Source organism: Lycorma delicatula, chromosome 7, assembly GCF_047948215.1.
Source record: "Lycorma delicatula isolate Av1 chromosome 7, ASM4794821v1, whole genome shotgun sequence".
In the NCBI taxonomy this organism is placed as follows: Eukaryota; Metazoa; Arthropoda; class Insecta; order Hemiptera; family Fulgoridae; genus Lycorma; species Lycorma delicatula.
In genome coordinates this window covers 106,742,697-106,765,162 of record NC_134461.1, presented here as the reverse complement: position 1 = coordinate 106,765,162, position 22,466 = coordinate 106,742,697, and the positions used below count along the sequence as shown (strand labels likewise).

Sequence of the window (22,466 nt, the reverse complement as noted above, 5' to 3'; positions counted from 1 at the left end):
TTAGATTGGTTAGTATTCTACAAAATAGGCTTGAAGATTCACACTTTTTTTCATTATTATGGAAATTTCAGCACTCATGGACTACAGCTTTTGCACCTTAATATTTATGAATTATAAACCCAATGCGTTCTTTGAATCTTCATACTTTTTTGCAGATGTTTTAATAGAGATTCTCTTATCTTTCAAAACCAGGTTATTTACATGATTAACAATTTTATGACGTAATACGTGAAGCCATTATAAATCATTATTATCAATTACATTGTCCTGAAAATGACCTAAAAATTATTAACATTACTAGTTAAGTGTCATGGATATTTGATATAGTATCACGTATCTTCTGCAGGAACAGTTATGTTGTTCAGTGACTAGTTGAAATATTAATGCAATGACAAAACTGCTTTTATGCTTTATGAGATATAATAAAGATTTTCAGTTTTCATTTATGTGCTCTGTGCTGACTAGATTGAGTTGAACGAAAAATTAAAAAGAAATTTGTGATAGATATCTACATAAGTCATGATGTAAAGAACCGTTTTAGTTTTCAGTTCCCTTTCTAAATATTAATGCGGTCATTCACTGGTTATTGGTTATTTCTTTTCTTCCTTGTTCTGTTATAAGTGGAAATATTTAAAACTCAAAATTAAATTTTCTGATCTATCAAAAAAATTAATTTAAGGTTTTTCTTTTTAAATTTCAGGTGATTTTTTTATAAATAATATCATATTTTGTTATCGATCAATAATTTTATAATTTCAGGGTTGGGGCGGGCCAGGAATGAACCAAGGGCCACCACCTGGTGCAATGATGGGAGGTCCTGGTCCAGGTGGCCCAGGCAACAATCATATAGCAGGGAGTGGAGGTAAAGGTGGGCCACAGGCTACTCCTCCTCCACCACAAAGTCAGCAGACTCCTTCACAACCTAGTAATTCATCTCCAGGACCTCGGTCGCATACCCCTCCTCATTACCTCAAGCAACACCTACAGGTAAGTATATAAGTATGAATCTTGATTCATCATAAATTTCCATAATAATCTTATTTTTAAGTATTTGTCAGGGCGCTTTGGAACATATCTTGAATTGGATTCTATGTTTATCCTATGAAAATAATTCCTTAATACTTAATTTCATTTATCTCTTGCCTGTTTTTAAAATAAAAAAGTCAGCAGTAGATGCTTGAAACTTGATTTGTAAATTGAAATACTATTGAAAGGGTTGGACATTTTTTGTTAATTATTTATAGAGTTTAGTCTTGGTCAAACTAATTTTTATTATTTTGAAAAAGAAATAAATGCTTCTAATACAAACTGAACTCAAGTTCTTCGTTGTAGTGTTTTAACATGTTAGCTGCAGGTTAAATTTTTGTAACCAGGGTGCTCTTTCTGTCCCTGTGAGCTGAAATTCTTCTTTCATCTAGTGCGATGTGGAAATGGTTGAAATTTCTTCCAGTGCAACAGATGTATTATATGACATTTTGATTTTTAACATTATTTTATTCAATTATAGCATCCTGTAACTTATTTTTCATTTCTACTTTTTAATATACACGTTCCAGTCTTCATAGTCATGAGTTGCTTTATGATAATGAATTATTAGTCAAGTGTGGTTCCTCCCGCTCAGCTCTGGATCATTTTATTTGTTTGTTTTTGCTTACTTAGTGTTTGCTAGTTATAGGGAGGATAAACTATACATTTTCTATCTGATTGTTTATTTTTATTTCTGGCAATTATGTATGTTTTATTTTGATTACTGGTTATTTGATTGAGTAATTGCAGTAATTACTCAGTAAAACCCACAAGTATGGCATAAAGTTACACAAATTTTTTTTACACCAAATGGATACACTTGTGATATGCTCATAAAGGGACAACTAGTCCAAAAGAAAATCATACAAAATCAATAGTATTGAAATTAATAAACTATAGAATACAGAGAGGGAAGACCACTCACTATATGCAGACAATTTTTTATTCTGGTACCTCTTGCCGAAAAAAAATTACATGAAAAAAAACCATGTACGTAGGAATTTTATGAAGTAATTTGAAAAGGGTTCTAAAAAAATTAACACAAAATTTAAACTTTGTGAGATCATTGGCCAAGAAAAAATAAAATTAAGTTAATAAAATAGAAAGATAAAGAGCGGTTAAGGTGTTAACTACTATATATTCTCATGACATCAGTTTGGTTGAAACTGGAAAGATAATTAAAAATTCTGTTTTGCATAAGAGTGTGAAATAGTACATGAAAGTAGCATTTGAATTACTTTTTGGAGTGGCAGTAGTTAGTGCATGGGTTATTTATAAGGTGTTTCCAGGAAATAAAAATATTACTACAACACAATTCAAGAGAAGATAAGTGAAGAGTTTAGTTCATATCGACAGTAAGACAGCAGAGAAAGAATTGGGCAAGAGACTTATAAATGACCATGTACATTCCAATTTAGTTACCACAAGTAATTTGGTGCAAACAAGTGGAATTTTGAATACAGACAAGTTATTGTTGGAAATATCAATGAATCTTGTCAATGAAAATGTATGTGACAGCAGTAAAATGAGTTATGAGTTAGTAATTGAAGAAAAAAATATAACATATATTCAAACCCAGTCCACCCCCACCTACCCATTAGGTATGCCCCTATGTAGACTAGTTGAGTAACATTGGTGTTTTCATTTATTTCTCATTTGTTATATATCGGCTTTCTAAATTTCATTATAACTTTAAGCCAGTTTTAAACTATTTAATTAATGGTTTATGAGCTATATGAATATGTTATGGTTATTTTTGTTATAGATTTTTTGGGTCATTTGTAGACCTCTCAACATTTCTCTGAATGAACACAGATTAATAATTGTACTCAATACTAATACTCAATAGATTCTCTAGCATTACTTGTACTAACATTACTAGTGTGATGTGTGAATGGCACTGTTAGATTTAATTATTTATTTTTTGTATGTTAACGTTAGGTTCAATTTTTTTGTTGGTTGTCTATGTTTCTTTTTGTAAAAATTGAATCTCGTTTTCCCTTATTTAAACAGAAAGAATTGATGAATGTGTACTTTAATCAATGTGTAATGATTTTTATAGTTTTCTGTATGAAGAAGAAAAAACATTTGTTTTCAAGTGCATAAACCTTTTCTCTTATTATTTTCTTATCAAATTTAGTTAAACAAAACTCCTTTTATATCTTCACAGTTTTTAGAATAGAAAAAATTATTTTTCATAGTAGGTTATTGCACTAATCAACAATGATTTTGTTAAATGAGAGTGAATAACTGATTCTTTTAATATTTTTCATGCCGATTTCAAATATGAAATCAGAATTTTTCTATCAGGCTTAGTTTTTTTGTAACTAGCATTCTTATTTTCAGGTGTATCATGCATGAACTTGATAAGCATAGCGTTTTGTGAATTTATTTTATTATATTGTTTATAAACTATATAGCTTTTGCTTATTTATTGCAGTCCCTTAATTGTTGTAACATTGATTTGTTAGATATTAGTCATCATTTTTATTATTTACATACTAATTAAAATGAAGAAAAATGTGACTCATTCTTCCTATTTTCATCTTTCTATAAACATATCTATTGATTAGTTACTTCTGTGATTATTATATTTACTTATAAACTGTCATGCAAACTAGAGAAATATTTTTAATTCTCATTCAAGTGCGATTTCTTATGTGTGTCATTAGTTTTGTAACTGGCTTTCATATTTGCAGGCATATGTTCAGTAATGTGAGTGTATGTTTATTAAATTAGTGTGTTTATAAAGTTTTTTTTAAACAAAATCAGTTATTGTTATGTATTAACAATGCCTTCCAGTTGCATTAATCATCCAAACAATTTCTACTACATCTGTGGTGAGGTAACATTGAAGTCTCAGAAAGGAAATGACTCCGCTGAAAAAAAAAGTCATATGAACTATATATTGGTTGTAAATTATGTGATCAGGACAAATCTTGGGCTTCTCATATTTGCTGTGCTTCTTGTGTAACATTGTTGACTGGTTGGCTAAATGCATCTTTTCACATGCCATTTGCAATTTCAATGGTTTGGAGAGAACCGAAGGATCACACCACACTATTATTTTTGTGTAATAAAGATATCTGGGATAACAGATAAAACTAGACGTAGTGTTAAATAACCTAATATATTCCCTCTGTCATGCGGCCAGTGCCACACAGCCAAGAACTTCCAATCCCAGTCCTGCCAGAAACAAGGAACTTAGATGAAGATGAAAATATCAAATCTTGTGCTGACTTATCAGGCGATGAAGAAGGAGATCCAAACTTTTTGAAAACAGATATACTGAACTCCATTTAATTAATGAGTCTGAATTAAATGATCTGGTTTGTGATCTAAATGTATAAAAAAACAAGCAGAAATACTGGCATCAAGACTGAAAGGATGGCATCTTTTACAATCAAACACTAAAATAGCGCTTTCCATGACAGACAGTTAGAATTTGAACATCTCTTCTCTCAGTACTAAAACTTAGTGTACTGTAATGATGTGGACTCTTTATTGAAAGCTTTGGGACATATGCACTACCCTGACGAATGGCAACTTTTTATTGACTCATCAAAGCTTAGTTTGAAAGCTGTTCTACTTCACATTGGAAATAAGTACCCATCAACATCTTTAGCATATGCTGCTGTTTACACGAAGAAGTCTTATGAAAATATTAAGTTTTATTGAGCAAGATTCAGTATGAGAAATATTTATGGCATATTTTTGGAGATCTAAAAGTAATAGCGCTTTTACTTGGACTGCAACTTGGAAACACTTAAGTTCTGTTGCTTTTTGTGTGATTGAGACAGCAGGGATAGGAAAAATCATTACATAAAAGAGCATGGCCAGAGAGGTAGTGGGAGAAAAGAATGTTGTTAGTCAGTCATTAGTAAAACCAGAAAATGTTTATTTTCCACCACTACACATTAAGCTAGGTTTATTAAAAAATTTGGTTAAACCAGTGGATCATAATAGTGCAGGGTTTCAGTTTCTTCCCTAATATAAGTGATGCTAAACTAAAGGAAGGTATATTTGTTTGACCACAAACAAGAAAACTCATTAGTTTTCTTGCCGGATCATTCATTATGATCCGGCATTTGAAGAATGTTTGAATGACTTATGACTCGTTTCAAAATGTGGTAAACAACTTCTTTGGAAACTATAAAGTCAGTAACTACAGAGAACTTGTAAGTGAACTACTTCAAAACGATGAAGAACTTGGGTGTTACATGTCACTCAAATTCCATTTCTTATATTCACATTTGGATTTTCTCTCTAACAATCTTGGCACTGTCAGTGATGAACATGGAGAACGCTTTCACCAGGAGATATCTACAATGGAAACATGATACCAGGGAAAATGGAACCAAAACATTTTAGCTGACTATTGGAACCTAAACAGAGATTCTACATATAGCAAATTACAACAGAAAATCCAAAAGAAACAGATTTAGTTGAGTACAAAAAGCATACAATTTATTACATTCACCATACATTTTTTTGTTTCAAAAGATATTTCAATTTCAAAAACACTGAGCCCAATAGAAAAGATCGTTTAACATATATGAAATCAGCATAAAAAATAACTATAAGAATCAGCCATTCACTCTAATTTAACAAACAAAAAATTAAATTTTGTTGACTAGTGTTATTATTGGTGGTGTAAAATAGTTTTTTTTTTTTTTGCTCCAGTAGTGTGATGTAAAAGAATATATTAGCAAAATAAAATAATTTAGAAATTTGATAAGGTCAGTTTCATAAGATATCTATTTTTCAAAGTGTTTTTAGATAAATTTTGTTTCCATTTTATTTTTACAGTTTTAAAAAAAAAAAATAATTTTTTTCCTAAAATTGCTGTTCACATTTTTTAGTTGTGAAAGAAAATTCAAAAGTATTTTTGCCTCTCACACTTGGAATATATTATTAATTAAAAGATTGTCTATTTTTAGGAATAATGTATTGAGTGGTTTTTTTTTATCGTGTATTCAAATATATTAAATAAAATGATTTGTCATGTTTTGTTTTTTGTATTTGCTGGATTTGTACATTTACCATTAGTAATCTCTACTTTTTTATTTGCAAAGTGGTCAAATGTTTTCTTTCTTATCTATTGTTATTCATTCAATAAAGGTAGTCATAAATTTGAATCTTTTCCTTTTAATCGCAATACACAATGTCCAGTTTCTCCATCGAGCTATATTTTCTTCAGCCTTACTGGTTTTTGTAGGTGGGAAGATTTTTCATTAGTTACTTTCATATTTTTTCTACTGTACCTTTATTATGGAGAGGTAAAGAATCAGAGGCATATAAATCTTTTTGTTATAATACAGCATTATAATTAACTTTAAATTTGTAGATAATGATGTTTTGTTTTAAAAGTTTTTAGTTAGCCTTAATTTAATTGTATTATTTCTCAAGAGCTTTGTCATTATCAAATAATTATTAAAGAAATTTTTCATGTATTTGTAGATTTATTTATTGCTTTTATTTGAATTTCAGCATAAAGTAGGTTTTGGAAGTACGGGTGCCAGTTCAGGGATGCCTCCCAGTCCTGGTAGTTATGGCAGCAACTCAGGTCCACCTCACCATCACCCGATGGGCCCTCCACCGCACCACCCTGGAATGGGTCCACCTCCACCGACTATGGGTCCACCTCCGCCCAATAGTCATCATGAAGCGCCCATGCCTCCTCCTTCCTCGACACCCAATTCGCATCCTGCGATGCCTCATTCTGAGATCTCATCCGATATGCATGACAATGGCATTACCACTACAGCTTCGGGTAATCTTAATTTTTTAGTTTTTAATTGAATCTGATATGTTATTATTTTATTTTGTAGTCGCATTAACTGCTAAGATCGTTACCAACAAATACAGACAGCATGCATTTATCTTTTTAAAAGGATAGTGCATATGACATTGTTTACTTTTGAGATCTGCAGAAATTAGTTTATTAAATATGACTTTAACCTGAGAATTTTATCTTCTAATTCATTTACTTTCAAGATTCTGTATTGCAAAACTAGCCAGGATCTATGAAACCATCCATCAATTATAAAGGATGCAATTTACCATATTATTTAGATCTTTGCTTTTTTAGAATTTGTTGACTTAAAAATTGTATGATAAATGTTTTAAAATTTAATTTCTAACTTGCAAGATTTTATAGTTCAGAATATTTGAATATGGTTTTCCTGCTCAAAAATACTAATATTTAATTCATTTAGTAGTATATGTATTTGCATACTAATAGAAAATTTTCACCATTATTTATTTATTATCACTATTAAAATAAAAAAATAAAACACCTGGTTCTTTGGTGAGAAGATGATCTGCAAGTTCTTAGAATCTGATATTTTGAAATATCTAAGGGAGTAGATCCTGGAAATTGAAGAATTAATATGTGGTAATTTGTGTATGCATAGCAGTGTTTAATAGATTGGTTCTTGTGCAGTCGAGTTTGGTCGTCCAGTATGCTGTAGGTTTATGTAATTTTTATAATTTATTTATATTTATGAATCCTTAGATAATTAAACGTAAAAACTTGAATTTTATTTTGATCTAAAAGTTACAACTAAGACTGTTGTATTATTACTTTATTAGTACCCAAGTACTAGGATTTTATAACTCACCTTTAATAATGGATATATTTTATTTTTCTTCATTCAATTTTTTTTATAGTTATGTAAGATTTCATGTAAAGTTGATGATAAAATTGAAAATAGAATTTGAAAAATTTGAATGAGCATCATGAATCATAATGAAGATTTGTATGTGTTTTCTGTACTACTTACTTCAATCTCAGAAATCTTTACAATTTATAATCAACAGTATTTATTACTTACTATTACACTATATAAACATAAGTTGATTTATATCTTAAGTATTATTATCAAATTCTGTAACATTGCTACTTTTTTTTTCAAACCCGTCTGTTTATAAAAGAAATAAATAATGAAAAATGTTGTTACCTAGATCCATTGGGATCAAGCTGGAATTATTATAAACAATAGGCATTGTGCAATAATAGTACATTTAAAAATTGTATTGATTTATGTACTATGCTTTGGTGAAAGATTATGTTGTAATTTTCTTTATTGGTAGAAGTTTCATTTAGAATAGTGATTTCATCGGGAAATCGGATAATTTTTATTATGATATACACCATAAAAAAATGAAATATAAATAAATAAATAAAACCTTTTGTAATGGTATGGCAGAAAGATTAAAATTGTTTTTCAAAATTGAACTTACTGATAAGGTTCTGCTTTGTGTATTAAAACAGCTGTTGGTTTTTTTATCGGGTTGTTTTTATTAATTATTTAAGGATAATAAATATATTTTTACTGTTATATTGAATATAAAGTATTGTAATACATTTTGTGCTTTGTTTGACATCAGTTTCATTTTACAGAAGACAATATATATGTAATGTTGCACCATTTCATTTATTGTCTGTTAGGTTTGTAATATATTCTTGTTAGTCTAAAGATTGAGTTATTGAATTACATACCTACGCTGACAGTAACAGTTGCAATGGCACACGTATGTATGTAAAATGTGTAATCATATAATTTTGGAATTGAACTCTGATATAAAGGAGAAACGGTCTTGAAATAGGACTGTGTACAATCATTACAAACTGTGTACAGTTCATTAACAGCAGACTAGCCATAGTAAATGTACTGTGTACCATTTGGAATATTTGTTCTGTGATTATTTAATTTTACTTTTATGTTTTGAAGGCACTGTTATGACAAGTGTAAGCGGCAGTCAGACGGGAGGTGTAACATCAGTCGTAACAACCGGTCCTGATGGGGCGCCCATGGACGAAGCTTCACAACAGTCAACATTATCAAATGCCTCTGCCGGTAACTTTTTTTGTTATATAATTTTCCTCTATTGTTTAATGATATTGTGATTTCTTGATCGCCTCTGTTGTTTGATGAGATTGTGATTTCTTAATCACCATGAACTCACTCGAATTCATTTTTCTTATTTTGATTTTTTATACAAGATGATGTAGTTTCATTCCATTTACTAGAATGCTATGGACAGTAGTTGCTTTAACTACATTATGTGGTTTCTTAGCTGTATAATAACAGCTAGTTTATTTTATTTTGCTATTAGGTAAATATCTGCATACAATGACTTAATGAAATTTTTCTTAAGTGGATCTTAAGAAAGACATGAAAGTTATGTAATATCTCCAAAAAAAATTCCTTGGAACAATATAAAGTAACTTTTAAAATGCAAGTGTGCGATGGAAAAATAGATAATAGTTAATTATATATTTAAAAAAAACTTTTAACTTATAGGATAAACACCCCTCATTTTTCTTACATTTTGGGTTATAAACTAAAAATATTTAAATGTAAATTTGATCCTTTAATATGTAATTTTAACTATTTCATTTTTATTCATGGTAAAGTGTAAAATTTTAAAGTTATTACCTAGCTCAATAAAAATGGTGATTGGTCATTTATATAAAAAATTAAGATAGCTTTTTTCAATTTCTTCAGTTAAGGTTTCGTTTCCCATTCTTCATTTCCTTTATTTTCTGTTTTTTGAACCAATTTATTCTGATGTGTAGAAATTGTTTGTACTCATAATTCATATCAGTTATTTGCAATTTTGATGAGTAGAATTTATATCTATTGTTTAAGAACAATTAGTTGTAGCTAAAATACAAGAAAGGAAAAGAAAAAATTTAATATCCAACTGAAAATAATAAATATCAACTAAATTAAAAGGACATGTTTTGTTTTTGTCTATAAAGATGATCCATGATCAGCTTTATAATAGATATTTACCACATCATAATATAACCACTTTCACTGTAATCCTTTGTTATAATTAAAAAAAAAAAAAACAAATCCTGTTAAAACATTTTTTTTAAACCTTAACGACTGAGGTTTTTAATTTAATTTTTTTTTTTGTAGTTTCTAATTCTTATTCGTAAGATTGAAGAAAAAATAAGTGTACTACATATTTTCCTGTTTTGTTTAAAAAGCATCAGGTGAAGATCCAAGCTGTACACCAGGCAAATCGAGAGGTAGTGGAAGTAAAGATAGTGGCGTATTATACCATCATCCTAACACACCACAAAGTACAGCACCGTCACCGGGAGCCGCTTCATTAAATTCTATGCATGATGAATACCCTCCAGATAGCAGCCCGACATGGCCGCGAACACCTGCAAGTCCAGTAAGTAGAAAGAAATTGATATTTTTTTTTCATTAAAAAGAAACAAATTTTCTTATTTTAGTATATATATTTTAAAAGTCATTTTATTATTTAATAGTATTGATTTTCTATTACATACGTGGATTAATAAGTATAATTCTTCTGCAATTTATTTATTTTGATTGGTTGAATATAATATGGCTTTGATTAAAAAAGAGTTATGATAAATGGATTGCATTAAAATAAAATTCCAGCGTATTATATTTCAGCACTGCTTGGCTCATTCACGTGTTTGGTTACTTACTGCATAGAATATTTCCAATGCATTAGGGATCTAATAACATATAGATTTATTTAGGTGTGTTTTATTTACTGACTTCAATGATTTTTTTTTAAATGTTTTGATTTCAAGTTTTTACTATTCATTAACCATGTGACATTTGCTTTTTTTATTTTTTATTTTAAGTTTTTAAATTGGTTTTTAGATTCTATTTAAATTTTTTGAAATCAAAGTGTGTGTTCATTTTCAGTCATTTGATTTAGTCTTTTCTTTACTTCAGTTTGTATATTATCTATCTTTATTTTAATTATGAAGAATATTTTGTTTGCTGATATTGTTTATTAAATTAAAATATAATTGTCTTTTTTAACTTCAGTCCCTGTTTAAGAAGAATTGTGATTGTAGTATATGGTAAACAATTTTATTCACATAACTATATTTATTTCTTTTTCTATATTCTTTATTACATAAAGTATGTGATACTTTTCATATAGAAAGTATAATAAAGTATCATATATACTTTACTTCTGTATAGAAAGTATATATGATACTTTTTTCCATAATTTTATTTCTTCTTGCTTATTTGCCAAATAATGTTAATCTTGCCTTGCCCTTGATTTCTGGAATATTCATTGTACGGTATGTTTGAAAAAATTGCTTTGTTGAATTCATTGTTCTGTGGTTTCAAGTTAATTCCGGTGTATTTTTACATTACCTAAATATTGTTTTTGTTTTTATTACCCTCCCGATACATTTTGTCATAAATACATAATGTAGTTTTATTTGTTTTTGGATCCAAATTGGTATTTGTGTTCAGATTTGTCCTGTAACATACGATCATTTATTATTATAAAAATTACATTACAGTTATATTATTATTTATCAAGATAAGCCTGAATGTTGTTAAAATGTTAATACGGCGTTTAGATTTCTTGTTTAACAAAATTAAAGATCTAATTTTTCATGTATAAATTGTTTTTATTTTATAGTGTGTCAATATAAATACTATCTGTTGGTATTTAAAATGTATTAACTAGAGAAAAAATGTATAATAAAGTAAAAATATTAAAAAAATGGATTTTGTTATAGAGAAATTCAGTACTACATAAAAGATCTTCAATTAAGGAAATGGCTAAGTTATTGAAATGAGAGTAAAGTGATATGTGCTTATATTATTATAAAAATAACGTTATTGAGTCCTCTGAAAAATAATCAATATTTTGGGGACCTATCTTCACAAAATAGTTGTTTTGAACAAATAAAAGCAACTTAATTTTGTGAAAAAATGTCTAAGTAATATTTATGAATTAAATGAATGACATATTTCATTTAAAGAGTTAAAATATAATTTGCAATTTTTTAAAGGTTTTATAATATTTTGTTTTCTGTAAAGGCAGAACGAAGTAGACTTTTTCTGTTAATTATGAAATGATATCCAAAAATTTTAGGAAAACTTTATTAGAATTACATTATGACACTACAAACACTGCTCATGTCCTGTGTTGTCTGTTGTGCCAAGTACCATTATACTTGATTAATATGTTCATAATTTACATATGTTTATGAGATAGGAAATAAATAGATAGTATTTTAACAGAAACCTTTTAGAAAGTTTGGTTAGCATCTCATTAAAAAAAAAATAAATTGGGATTTGGTGTTACATACTTATCTGGTTATGATAGGATTTATTTATTTATAAATAATAATTATATAAATATTTATTAATTTAACATGTATCTTTATTTCAAGTCGTTTAATGTAAGTAAAATTATTTGATATCATAATAAAATATTAATATTTCTTTTAAATGCATATTTCTATGTTAGTGTTTATGCAATTCTATATCAGTAAAAAATGTTTTCATCTGTAAATGTTAAAGTAAGACTATGACCTATGAAATTTGGAAGTAACTTTGGTGTTATTTTTAAATTTTAAATCTTAACTGGATTCTATGTTTGTAGTTTAACATTTTAACATAGTAGAAGCATTTTAGAAGTAGCTTCTTGTAAAAACTTTTTCTTGACGGATAATAGTATTTACTTATACAATACTATTACTCTTGGGTGATGTTAAACCACTTCTTATTCATACAGACATTACTTTATGTATTATGATAAAAAAAACATTACTAGTATTTTTTCTTCTGTATCTATTGCCTTTAATAAGATTTAGTGAATTTAAGTACAAAAGTTGAGTTTTTTTTTATAGTTAATGATTTTTTTTTTAGAGAGGTGGCTAGTAGTTTAGAATTATAGATTACTATTTAACTTCTTTCAGATTAAATTTTTATGTCATCATAAGAAATCAAATGATTTCTCTTATATAAGTTTTAACATTTATTGGTTTTTTTTTTTTATTTAGAAAGACTTCATGTAATAATTTAAGTTACTCTTAAATAAATTTTGACGTCATAATGAAAGGTGAAAAATAAGAAAGTAGTACACTACATTTTTCTTTATGATGATTATTTATATGAGCACGTTGCTTATTTTTATAAAATCTTTAAATTGTTCAGCCAAGATTTATTTATTTATTTTTTTGTAAACCCATCAGACTTTTTTTAAATAAATAAATTTATACCCAGAACAGTATTCTTTTTCTGAGCAGCATTTCTATTAATTTTCTTGATAAGAAAATTTTTTAATATAATATTTTTGTATACTCTAGATGAGTGTTCTTATTTGTTAATAATACAATAAGAAATATATTAGTAAAATTTATATTTAAATTCTATTAAATAAACCATCTAGTACAGAATCTTAGACATATCTTATCTTAATTTTTCATGAAAATACTTCACTGGATCCTGTATCCTCAGTCATGATTGAAATATTTCTGTTTATTGCTTAATAAAAAATCTAAAATTAAAAATACTAAATTAATGAAAATAGCGTATTAATTTAAATGAGTGCCACTATCTGTTGCAGTTTTTATAAGACCATCTCCCTCAAACACTAATGATTTTTCAAATTGAGAGTTTCTTTGAATTTATATATGTAATATTTTTTCTAATATATTTAATTTTATGTCATTTTTACGCGATACAAATTATTGGACTAGGAAGTTTATTTAATAGAATTTAAATGTAATTAACAGTGCAGTGAAATAATATAAATCTTTAAAAGATTAATTTTAATAAAATTTAATGTGTTAATTATAAAAATTAAAATAAATATTGAGATTAAAGAGAATTTAAAAAGAATGAATTATTGCATAAAGTTGCAGTAGATCTTTGTATCTGTAGATAATAACTGGTAGTTATCAATATTTTCTTCTTTTATCAGAACTGAAACTTAAAGTTCTTTGGAATTTTATTAAAATGACGTAATAGAAGTTTTAAAGTGAGGCTCATTGTTTACGTTAATCTTTATTATACTCTTTATTTACTGAATAATAGGATTTTAGTATTATTTTTCTATTAATTACAAATGTAGAAGAATCTGCATTTTTATATGTACCTTTTAAATGAAATATAATTTTCTTTTAATTTGGCAGGATTAAATGACTGCAGTTTTGCTAAAATTAAATTTTACGTAAAATTAATTGCTTACATGAAAATGGGATCTTCCCATATCTTTCATACAAATAACTTTTACTCTGCAATAGCTGAATTTCTTTGTAGTATATAAATTAACTCGGTTTTAATTTGGTTTATCACGGTTTATAAAAAAGATTGTTATCTCAACATGATAGAAATTGGATGTGTAATAAAACTTCTGGTTTAAGTTATTGTTGTAAATTAATATTTTACAACAATGACTTAACAATTTTTTTTATTTATTATTCCTGAGTGGGATATTTTTTTTGTTGACAGGGCTCAACAATTATTATTTTGTTATTCTTTTTCCAGGTATTTAACAGTCATGTGCCACAGGATCTATACAGGCCAAAGGTTATTATTAATTTTAGTATTACTAATCGGTGTTGTTGCCTGGACATATACGCTTTTTCTGACTAATAAAAAAAATTTCTTATTACATGTTCTCTCCTATGCTTATAACCCACATGGATTATGTTAATTTGTTCCTATATTAGTTGAAAGTTCTCCACCTCTTTCAAGTATAAATATGTATATTTTTTAATATAATTATAACTGCATGGGTTCATTGGATATTTTGGTAAAATTCTTTTTTCAGTTTGTTTTGCACATTTTTGTTACATTTTATTCGCACAATCAACTCGTATCAAACATTTAATTGAGCCATCCATTTTTTATTATGAAATTATTTCTGCTATTTCTTTCGTAAATTAAATTTTTTATTATTTTATTTGTAACAATTTGCACAGTTAAAAATTTTTTTTTAAACATTTTTGTTCAATGTACAGTGATTTATTTCATTCATTTATTTACACAGTATTATTTATTTTTCAACTCGCAGCATTTTAATTTTTTTTTTAATTTGAACATTAAAAATAGTTGTAATAATGTAGTTTTTATTTCAATAGTAGCCAATTTTTTTAATCGATCATTTATTTTTTGATGGCCCGTATATTATAATTTGTCATGTAATAAATTTTTCATGAATTTTTAATTTTCCTTGTTTTTATATTTTTAAAATTGGGTAAGTATAAGTTGAATATTTATATGAAATTTAAATGCTGTTTGCATGATATGGGAATGGCAGATGATATGTATATATATGTCTACTGGTTTATTCAGATCAGCTACTTGTTATAGCAGATTAACATCAGATAAATTCATTTAGAAACCAAAAATTAACATTTTTGGTTTTTGCATGTTCATTAATGTAAAGTTTGCGTCTCGGGTGATGAATCTAGGAGTACAAATTGTTTTTGAAAGAATACCGATAAGAAGTTCGTGTGTCTATGTCTGTTGGAAATACTGTTATTTGAAAGTACACAGATGATTAGAACAGACGACGTGATTGCATGTATTGTCTCAAAAGATGTTTCACATTGTTCATATAAAAGTTTTAATGCAATTTCTTAAATTGCTTGTTTTCTTCTCAATATGAGTATTTTTAAACTATAGTGTTCATGTTTTATTTTAAAATTTTTATGTGATTGTATATAAGGTTACTTGATATATGGTATAGTTCATTTCAGATGCTATAAATATTTTTCATATCTATAGTTATTGAAAGCTTTTACTCCATAAAAATCAGGTGGGGCTCTGTCAGGACGCACAGACATTGGTTTAATGTTACAGACTTTGAATAAAGTTCCTCCAAGCTACAGACCGATCATCCTAACTTATCCATAGAGTTAAATGGGAGAGCCTCCATCGTATTTTTTGAACAAAACTGAAAGTCTGCAATGGAAAGTTGTAGTTCCTTCATTTGGCAAACTCTACAGATAAATTGGTCGGTCTGTATGTCAGCGAGTCACTTTTAGTGTATTAGATTGAAATAAAAACGAGACATTGACTGTGTATTAAAGTTAATTTTATGATAAAGCAGGCACTAAATGGTGCATGATTATTTATTTTAACTAATATTCAACAACAATTTTGTTCAACATTGTTCAGTGATATGAGAAGTAAGAGACATAAGGCATAATAAGCAGTGGTAGAGGTGCTTGCTCCATTGGCTTGATTGACCAAGGGTGCTGTGCCAGCTTTGCGATTCTCCTGAAACAACTCACTTGGCATCGAACATTGGGGTTTCTATGTGTGGCCCATAACCTCCCCGTTCCAACAATATGCGTAATTTATATTTCTGGCTGGCTTTTGCGTGAGCTGACGATGACATATTGAATTTTTATACTTTTTTACCTGTTTATTTTAATTTTTATACGTAAATATTGTCCAAAATACATTTTTATTACTTAAATCGATCTATCCTGACAAAATCTAAACATAAACACATGAATCACTGTGCTATCATGTCTTAAGTTGTGAGCTACACTGAATGGAAGTGAGCAAGAGCGCCAGTTTTGGCTGATCTGCGCTGTGCCTCCTCCCCACCAACCCGTATTCCAGTGATGCAAACTCAAAGTTGTATTGGCAAACTGACCAAGTAAGTTATAAAATCACACCGCATTTACGTCACTGAAACTAATAGTTACGGAGTTATTAAGGCAGGACGATGTAGACCTTTTCGTTATACTACAAATTTCTGTACTGTTACCCGTATGTTTTGTTGTGATTTTAAAGACATTTCATGTCAAAATCTGTACAAATTAATTGTAAAATGTATATTGTAATGGGTTATGGCTAATACGGAAGAGAAAACTATTAGTTTAGTTCAATATAAAATTTAGTTAAAGTGTGGCCTTAACAGTTACAATTGTACGTAGAATAAATAATTCACGTTATAAAATTGTACAATAGAAATAGAGACAAAGAGGTAATGTAAAAAAAATGTGTCTACACTCTGAAATTATATACAAAAACCTACTCGTGGAATGCTTTTAATTTTTTCCATTTTACAAAAACGTGCACTTGAGTTCCTTCAAGTTGATTAAAGACAAACTGGTCTTAGTTATTTATGCTTTTAATGTTCCCTGATAACTTCAGCTCTAAAAAGTTATAGTTAAAATTTTCCTTTTTGTATGTATGTAACTTTATTAAATGAATAAAAGCTTTTTTTTATCAAAGACTGGCCTGATTATTAGTGACATAAACTTGCAACTTGGACATTATGAAGTGATGTCCGCTGGATTTGTATTTGGTTATTGAAAAAAAAAAACGATGAGATTATTGTTGTTATGGCCTCAGACATCAGTGGTTGGAGTAGAGATTACAGCCCCAAGTCTTGCTGTGTAACTTGCTTCTCAGTGAAACATTGTATAGTGTTGCGGTATACAATTTTATAGATGCAGTGAAACTGTAATGTAGGTAATTAACATAAACACACAATATAGTGGTCATATGTGTGCATAGATGGTTAGAACTAGTCTTTCTGTGTGGTAAGTAGTTAAACCAGTTGTATTTTGACAGCAGTTAATCCTCTTTAAAATGTTTCCTGTTCCCATTGAACTCATTGAAAATGCTCTGATGTTCGGTTCTAATTAGTAATACAACTACATCAACAGTGACATATACTGAGTTCAGAATCAATAAAGCTGTGCTAGATTCGGAAATAGCATACAAAGAAGTCAAATTAGAAAGACAGCGTCAGTGTTTATATTCTACTCGTATTAGGTTTATTTACATGAAGCAGATCTATCATGTTAACAATGATAGATGTTTTGTCATTCTCTATTCACTTTCCTCAACACATAACTTCGAACCCAAAGATCCACATGCATTAGAAAGGTGTAAAAATATACTTAAATACTCTTACCTTATAATTTCAGAACCATGAATTCAAATTTTGCACAATTTGAAGGGTTAACATCAAAAACAAGACCCATATGTAAGAATAGAGATGTAAAAAATATATTTAAATGTATATTTACACTTTACAATTTGAAACCATGAAATTCAAAATGTACAGATTCAAGAGCCACTTGTGTTCAGTAAATTACTAATTAGGAAAAAGCTATGTTTTGTTAAAATCCATGTGGTTTATAATTTTTTAATTTACATATTAGATACAACTATATATTCTTAACATTTTGGTTTTGCTTAGCATTGAACATAGCTTTTTTTTTGCATTTTGCAAATATTTGGCTTTTTTTTCATTTTATCTAAATTTTTAATATACAGTTTTTAATTATAAAAAATTCACTGCCTGTAGATCTACTTAACACTATTACGACAACAAATCTCATTTATGATCACTATTAAAATTAAACCTCATCTTTGATCTTTGCATGATAATAATTATTGCATGTTTCACTCACAATTTTTACAAATTTATTTTAAACAATAACATGTACAGACTAATCTTTAGATAAGTATCTCAAACTAATCTACTAATCTTTTTTCATTGAAAATAAATTATTTTTTCTGGTGCAGTCTTCTTATCCAAAATTATATTGAGGTTTATTATTGAACAATTAATGATTGTTTTGTCAAATTTCATGGTTTGTATGGTTTTTTTATAAATATATTAGTATGTTTCAGTAAGTGTGTATTGAAAATCACTTATTAACCTCACTTTTAAGCAGTATTTATATTACATGTATATTTAAAGGTGAAATTTAAAATTATTTTGCTAGTATGAATTTGCTGGATAAGGAATTTAAAAAGTATATTTTATTAACAATTAAAATTAGTATTTGGTTACCTTAATATGAATTTATGTTTTTCTTTTGATTCTGGTTATAATTTAGTCTAAAATTAAGGAAGGTATTATAAATTTCAATATCTTGCAAGTTCTAAAAAAATTAATACTTATACTTATTTTATACATCCATGTAATTGTTTTGATCTAATAATTTTTTCCCATCTTGATGTTTTCATTATTATATGTTTACATTGGGTAGCTTTTAGCAGTAGTTTATATAATAGATTTCAAGATTTTCATTTTGAATTGGTTTGATGTAAAGAAATTAAGTTTTATTTTCTCTGCTTTACAAAATAACTAGCATCATAATTTATATAACAACAATAATTTTAATAATATACAATAATTCCACATTTTCTCAGTTGATTCTGATTTTATTCTTCACAGTTTTTAATAGTTTTGTAGAAATACCTCTGATCTAATGAGCCACATTTACCGGAGTGCCACTGCCTCTTTTGAAAATAGCTCTAGTTAGCCCCTTTTAGAATCTTTTACAGTTCATCTAGAAATTTACTTAATAAACTGTGGTCATTTCTTACTTTCTTCCTTTCAAGAGTAATTCAGACCAGTATATAGTTTGAGGAAGGAAGCAAGCCAAAAGTCACAGAGAGCAGTGTGTGAAGTGGCGCATTGTGTAATGATTGTGAAGGATTCAGGAGTTGATGACAAAGATCTTTTCTTCTGAAAAAAGCTTTGAACCTTTTAAAAATTTCAAGATAATATCAGTGATTCCTGCCTGTAAGTAAAAATTCATGATGAATGACACTGATAGAAAACGTTTTTTTATAACCAGTTGTGAAGATTGCATGCACTTTTGCATCCACATTTACCCATAAACCTACATTAATTACCTATTACAGTTTTTCTTTTAAGTTTTCATCTTTTTTTTTTTAGATGATCAAAAGTTATTGACAGATGGCAATAGGATTGTATTACACTTATTTCTCTTCCCAAATTAGCTGATTTGGAAGTCGAGAGTTCCAGCATTCAAGTCTTACTAAAGTCAGTTATTTTTATAAGGATTTGAATACTAGACTGTGGATACTGGTGTTCTTTGGTGGTTGGGTTTCAATTAACCACACATCTCAGGAGTGGTCAAACTGAGACTGTAACTTCATTTGCACGCATCCTCTGAAGTAATATCTGAACAGTAATTACCTGAGGCTAAACAGGAAAAAGAAAAGACCTATTTCAGATTTGAGCCAAACTTAGCAGCTACTTGGTGCATTTATTATTTTTTTTTTAAGAATGTCTTGAGTTTATCCTTTCAGAATGTTACACTGTTCTGCTTGTTTTCAAGCTTTAAAATGATGGTGGACAAACAGTTTTACAAACTTATGCAATATAATTATTATTACATGACATTGCGGCCAACAGGTTATCTATTGACTTAAATAACTTTCCTTAAATCAATTTTAAACTTTTCATGACCATGCTTATAGTTTGTGCTCATGAATTTATTTCTTCATTTTGTGAATATCCATAAATGTTTTTTAAAAATTTAAGCACTGTTTGTTGATTTATTGTTCATAAAAGTCATCTCTTAAATGTTGCAAACACTAATTGTATGTAAACAGATGCCTATAAAACCTCAGCCGTATGATGCAGCCCACAGCAACTTTTAATTACAAGCTCGATATATCAAATATGTTGATACTTCATTTTTGGATGTATATTTTTTTAAACTTTCTGGAATGTTTTGAACAAAACTTCATTCATTAAAAACTTTTAACAGCCTGAACAACAGTTTCTCTACTTAAAATATTTGGGTATTTAAAAATGAAAAACCAAGAAAAGAGATTTTTTTAAATTCTATTTTCAGTATAATTAGACTACTTTGTATTAACGGGTTTTTAATACCTCTTTGAGTAAAGGTTTTATCTGTCATCAAAGATTAACGGGGTAGTTTACCGTTTTCACTTTTATAGTTATACTTCAAGTTGTAAATTTATTATTGAATTGACTTGAAAATAAATTTATTAACCTTTCTAAAGTCGTTAACTATTATCCCTCATTTGGCATTATTGATTAATGTTTTAAGGTTAATTTTTGTATTGATAAATTATTTTCTAACTTTTTTCCAGAAACATGACAGCTTGGGTAAGTTGTACGAAATGGATGAGACTGTCGAACGAAGACTGTGGCTAGATAAGCTGTTGCAATTCATGGAGGACAGAGGAACACCAATTTCAGCTTGCCCGACCATCTCCAAGAATCCTCTCGATCTCTTTCGACTGTACCTCTATGTCAAGGAGAGGGGGGGATTCATGGAGGTATGCAAGGTGCAGTGTAGTTCCATGGTAGTTATTTTTTACCTCATTTTTTCCTAGTTATAAGTTTGTTTTTCTCTTTTCTCTATCAGTTTTCTTGTTCTGTATTGTTTTCATACTTTTATCTATTTTTTGCATGATGTTTTTGATTAATTTAAAAACAAGTCGTGCAACCGTTTGTTCCATGACATGATGTTATTAATTTGATTTATGGAATTTATTAGAATTAAATAAAATTTCGCTTGAAAATTAATTTTTAATTTTAATTAAAACAATCTTTTGAGTGAGGATTGACTATTAGTTATCTTAAGCAATTGTCTAAAATATAAATTTGAATTAGCAGTTTGTAAAATATTCTGATTTCTGTTATTCAAATTGATGTTAAATTTTTTATAAAAGAATAATCCCATCACTGTGATATAAACTTTATATTACATAATGCATAATAATTTCTTGAATGTCATAATGTGTTTAAGTTGCTCTTGTTGTTTCTGCCTATTGATTCCTTAACTTTTTTTTTAAGTGGGTTTTTTTATTGTAATTACTAAGATATTTAGCTAGTATATATACCATGGTGCATTATTTATCTATTTTTTCGTAAAGTTTCCAAAAAAAATTTAGTCTCAATATTTTCTGCTGACTTCCAGTTTCTCTGTAATTATTTTCTTGCAACTTTAGAATGCAGTTAATAAATTTTGTCCCTGTAGATCTTGGTCTCCTTTTATTTTAATATTTCTTCTATAGCTCCATGTTTGTGTAGAGTTTTTATTTATCATATTTGTTCAGAGATACGGTTTGTATTCTTCCATCAAACACTACCTTAAAAACACATGCAGCGCATATATTAATTATTTTTTTAAATTCAGATTTTGTATGCCGTAATTTTTTCTTTACGTGTAAAAATGATGAATAGAATTTCAATCTGTTGACAGCAGAAGATATTCAAAAGGAGATTTAAGTATGAATTGTTTCTGAATAGTTCAACATTGTTGTTGTGTGCATCATTGTTAAATGATTTTTATTTTTGCAGTAGTGTGTTATAGTAGTAATTTTTTTCATGCATCATGAACTCATTTATTTTTTCATACAATTTGAATTCATATTTATATAAAATTCTTTCAATTTTCATGTGACAATATTTGTTTTAATTTTTAATAAATTAAAAAAAACATATTATAGTGATTAAGATTTATTTGTCAAATCATATCTCTAATTTATTAGTTGATTTTTCATGCCATATTTTAATTTATTTGCCTTTTTCTAGTCATGGAACAAATGTTCTGATTAACACTTTCAATTTTCTTTTTAATATTATTTTGGTATCTGTTTGTGTGTGTGTGTCTTGATGTTGTACTTTTCTGTGTAGGTTCTTTCCTATCTCCTTTCTTGTAATTTTCACCAGTAAATTTACTGGTTATTATGCTGTGCCGCTGCCCAGCCTGAATTAGCATAATGTATAATAAATACAAAGCTAACATTAAAACTAACCTTTTATACTTTAATTCCTTTATATTTGCACGTTACGCTATTTTTGGCCAATTTTGCCTAGCCAAGCTTTGTTTTGCCATTTTGCCTTGT

General features: G+C 28.0%; 1 protein-coding gene across 5 annotated transcripts in view; it reads left to right on the top strand.

Moving 5' to 3' along the window:
• The window catches only part of osa (trithorax group protein osa), a 532,978-nt gene that overhangs the window by 471,783 nt on the left and 38,729 nt on the right, over positions 1 to 22,466 (top strand). For 4 of the 5 annotated variants that reach the window (XM_075370466.1, XM_075370470.1, XM_075370468.1 and 1 more), the window contains 6 exons: positions 760 to 987; positions 6,517 to 6,799; positions 8,763 to 8,888; positions 10,031 to 10,224; positions 14,334 to 14,375; positions 20,703 to 20,918. In XM_075370466.1, coding sequence (XP_075226581.1) covers positions 760 to 987; positions 6,517 to 6,799; positions 8,763 to 8,888; positions 10,031 to 10,224; positions 14,334 to 14,375; positions 20,703 to 20,918 — 1,089 coding nt within the window. The remainder of the gene's footprint in view (positions 1 to 759; positions 988 to 6,516; positions 6,800 to 8,762; positions 8,889 to 10,030; positions 10,225 to 14,333; positions 14,376 to 20,702; positions 20,919 to 22,466) is intronic. The other variant, XM_075370467.1, reaches the window with a different exon arrangement.